Consider the following 4128-nt stretch of genomic DNA (forward strand, 5'->3'; position numbering starts at 1 on the left):
AAAGACAGGTGTCTAAAAAACTAAAAATTGAGAGTACTTGTTTTAATTCTAGAAATTGGCTTATCACTTATGCAATAGCAGACCAAATATTGCAGTCAACTATAACCAACATCTATAATGATAGCCAACTTGTGACATACATATGATCTTACCAGTTCATATTACTAGTAATTATTTGTTTGTTCAAACTTACCCAGTCAAATATGCCCCGAAATCAACTCAAAGGGGAGGCAGAAGTTTTGGTTCTAGTTCTGTCCAATATCGTTAATTTTAAAGAACTTCTTGATCAGTCAAAAATGTTGGTTGTTAAATTATGTAGCTATTTTCAGACGCTGATTGATTGAAAATATGAATAGTTTATTAATTGTGAATTCAACAACTTACAAGTGTCCCATTATTCGATATGTGATACTTTATGGCAAAAAGTACAAATATTCCTATTTTCTATGTGTATTGTTATTTTTTAATTCTTCAGTCTTCAGCGATGACAACTACCTCTAGGCATATCTATAGTATACCTTAAGTTCAATTTTCGTAACTCTGTATAAGACCAGGAAATCTTCGACAAATTGCTGTTGGCTAAATTGACCACCAATTGACCATACATGCATGGTAAAATCATATCTTACAACTTGGAAAATATTACACACAAAAACATGATTGTAAAAAGGAGGATTTTTCAAAAAGTAAGTCGAACCTTTATGAAAAGTTATTTTTGATTTCTATTCTTCTTTTTGTATATTTAAAGTACAAGATTGAAAACAAAAAGATGTTAATTCAAATAGCCATTTAGTTCACATGTATTTCCAAAAAATATCCATTCAGTGAAAAAAGAAACATTGTAGCTAAGCAAATATGATATCTTTTTTGTGAACACTAGCTTTGCGTATCAAATGGTTTTGTTTTTGTTTCGAATAAACTATTTGTGCTGCGATACAAAACCCATTGAAAACCCACAAACAATCAAGAAATAAAACGCTTCATCACAAAATTTACTACAAATGATTGGAATGAAATGATAATATAAAATAAATTCATGCATGTGTTTTATCCTCATGAAGTTAAATGAGGTTTTGAGTATACACTTTAAGATACTCTACAACAACAACTAAAACCTCTTGACTTAGTACTCATGAAATAGTACCATGCATTTGTTGCTGTTTTTTTTGCAAATACTTTTAATTTCAGTTAAACTGATACATATACTATATTCAAAATCTATTCAAAATACATTTATTTTACAGATAAAGTCTGGGAAAAGATCTTGCAAAAACTTGATAAGACCGTGGTTTTTCATTTTTTCTTTGTTATGGTTATTTTACATCACAGTGTTTATTTTGAAATTTAACGAAGAAATACAGCACGTGCCAAAGTATACACAAGATACGATTATAGTTAACATTCCTTTAATAGGTAAAATTGAGTATAACGTAAAAGGAGGAATATCGTCTGCCTCAAAATCTGTTTCAAGGGGTGAAATAGGGATTGAAGAAAATACCGGTATGTTACCTCTTCGAAATAATTCGGAAGAATTCAAATCTTTTCCTATCCGTCCGTCTATGAACGAAAATCTAGTGGAAACTACAATTGATATTCCTCGCACAGAAACTCTTACAAATAAAGATACAAATAATGGTTTAGCAAGAATGGAATCTCGAATCTCAACTTCAAATGGAATAAACCCTGGAGTAACACGAATCGTTAAGATTGGCGCAACACCATCTTATAAAATTATTTCAAACACCTACAACAACAGAATTCACGAAGATAAATCATTCTACTTTTTCAAAGAAAACTTCACTATTCATGATCAATTTTTGAACTATTGGTCCAAACGGAACTCTACACAGTGCAATGGTAAATTTCAAGGATTTGCTAACATCTTTGTCCGGTGGATGAATATTACAATCGACTCATCTAAAAGTCGAGGGGCGTATGGTGGGGAGAACGTTTCTCAAGTTTTACGACAGAGGGAATACAGTGAGATGCTAAACCCTAAAAAGGGATTCTTTCAAATAGACTGTAGATATCGATTGAAGTACACATTTGCCAGGTATATGAATATGCGAGGGCATTTGCCAACCTGGCTGAACATGGTCAGTCTTCCATATTCTTTAAAAAGGCAAGCAGAAATCAAAGTAATTTCCAATTTCACTATTGCAATACAAAGATATGAATATGCAAATGTATACCATTCGATGAACGATATATTTAACGTGTTTCTTTTACATATTTTTTTTCACAAGGACCCAAAAGATTCCATCATATTATTTGCAGATGGACACCCAAAAGGACATATAGACCCGCTTTGGGAAAAACTTTTCGGGCGAGTAATTCGAGTCCGACATTTAAAGCAACCAGTTATTTTTAGAGATATGGTTTGGCCAATGCTGGAAAAGTTTTCTCCTTTGAACTTGTTTGATCTGAAGCAAGTTTCTTACATTGATCACTTTAGGTCCTTTGTAATGAATAAATATGGAATAACTCCGAGGTCAGCACCAAACTGTAACAATATAAACGTACTGTTCATTTGGAGACATGACTATTTATCTCATCCGAGAAACCCGAAAGGAAAACTAACGCGTAAAATTATCAATGAAAATGAATTATTCAGTGCCACCAACGTATCTTTTCCTGATATCCGATTCACAGCAGCCGATCTTGCACCTATGTCAATGACAGAACAACTTAAGTTGATTTCAGAAACTGATATAATAATAGGTATGCATGGTGCTGGCTTAATGTTGGAACTATTCCTTCCTCCAAAGGGAGGTCTTATTGAACTGCTACCTCGCAATCCCAAAAACTTTTCAAAGAAGCAGCACGATCTCTTTAAAAACATTACTAGACATATACCTTTACATTATTTACAATGGCAGAATAAGGACAAGAGAAATGAAGTTTCTGATGGATATACATATATACCTACTAAAATTGTAGAAAGTTTGTTGAAAACTCTCTTAGGACAAGTATGTCCAGGTGGAAAGTATTAAAACACAACGATTTAACTCACTTACTTATGTTATTCTATTGATGAATTAATTCGATATCATGTTATTTATTTTATTTTTATACATGTTTATAAATATGATATATAAAAAAACATATATATATAGTTGTTTGTCAATTTTACACAGCGAATGATACGTTGATGAAAGTCCATGAAATGAATTTTGAAAGTTGTACTTCCTTTGTCTTTCCAATTTTTGGTTGGGGCGCCTGATGAAGATAAATCCAACAAAGCCATTCGGACGCACTGAGTTCAGACTGTTTTTTTCTTTCATTTTTATCACAGATTTATGCCATATCTCACCCTAGCTGTGCAAGGTAACTCTGAAAATGATTATATTTTCTATTTTCAACATCTTCTCATTACTTAAATATAAAAAAAGAAGATGTGGTATGATTGCCAATGAGACAACTATCAACAAAAGACCAAAATGACACAAACATTAACAACTATAGGTCACCGTGCGGCCTTTAACAATGAGCAAAGCCCATACCGCATAGTCCGCTATTAAAGGCCCCGATAAGACCATGTTAAACCATTCAAACGAGAAAGCTAACGGCCTTATTTATGTTAAAAAAAAAAATTGAACGAAAAACAAAAACAAACGACAACCAACGAATTACAGGCTCCTGACTTGGGACAGGCACATACATAAATAATATATATTTACTAGAATTTTAAAAGATCTGTGAAATATAAAAAGATTTTGGTCTGCATGATTTTCTACATACAAATTATAAGAAACAATGACAGATGCTTGCTTACGCTCATTTTTTTTTATAATTGTAACAAGTGTGGACACAGATGAGTGCATGAGGATAGTATGTTTGGATGTTTGACAGTGTCTTATGACAAATTGAGTTCAATGTTTTTACTATATGGTGTTATTAACTGTGTTGCACGGTGACAACCGATCTGAGCATTAGGAGTGTTATTTTATTTTATATGTTTAAGACAGGTATGGCGGAGACAGTAATTGCATTAGTTACCAAATGATTATGATAGAATATGTTCTACATCTTTGATTTTGGATACATTTTGTGGCTAGGAGAGCAGCACATAAAAGATTCATTTTCTCACGTGTTTTTTTCTAAATGGGAGATGATATCCAGATTTGA

The 4128-nt window shown here is 32.4% G+C and overlaps 1 protein-coding gene across 1 annotated transcript; it reads left to right on the forward strand.

The window, feature by feature from the left end:
• Nucleotides 1–619: 619 nt before the first annotated feature.
• LOC134713975 (uncharacterized) lies at nucleotides 620–3027 on the forward strand. Its single transcript, XM_063575239.1, has 2 exons — nucleotides 620–686; nucleotides 1414–3027. The coding sequence occupies exon 2, from the start codon at nucleotides 1503–1505 to the stop codon at nucleotides 2991–2993; it is 1491 nt and encodes a 496-aa protein (XP_063431309.1). The 5' UTR covers nucleotides 620–686; nucleotides 1414–1502; the 3' UTR covers nucleotides 2994–3027.
• The last annotated feature ends 1101 nt before the right edge of the window (nucleotides 3028–4128 follow it).

Source organism: Mytilus trossulus, chromosome 4 (genome assembly GCF_036588685.1).
Source record: "Mytilus trossulus isolate FHL-02 chromosome 4, PNRI_Mtr1.1.1.hap1, whole genome shotgun sequence".
NCBI classification, from domain to species: Eukaryota; Metazoa; Mollusca; class Bivalvia; order Mytilida; family Mytilidae; genus Mytilus; species Mytilus trossulus.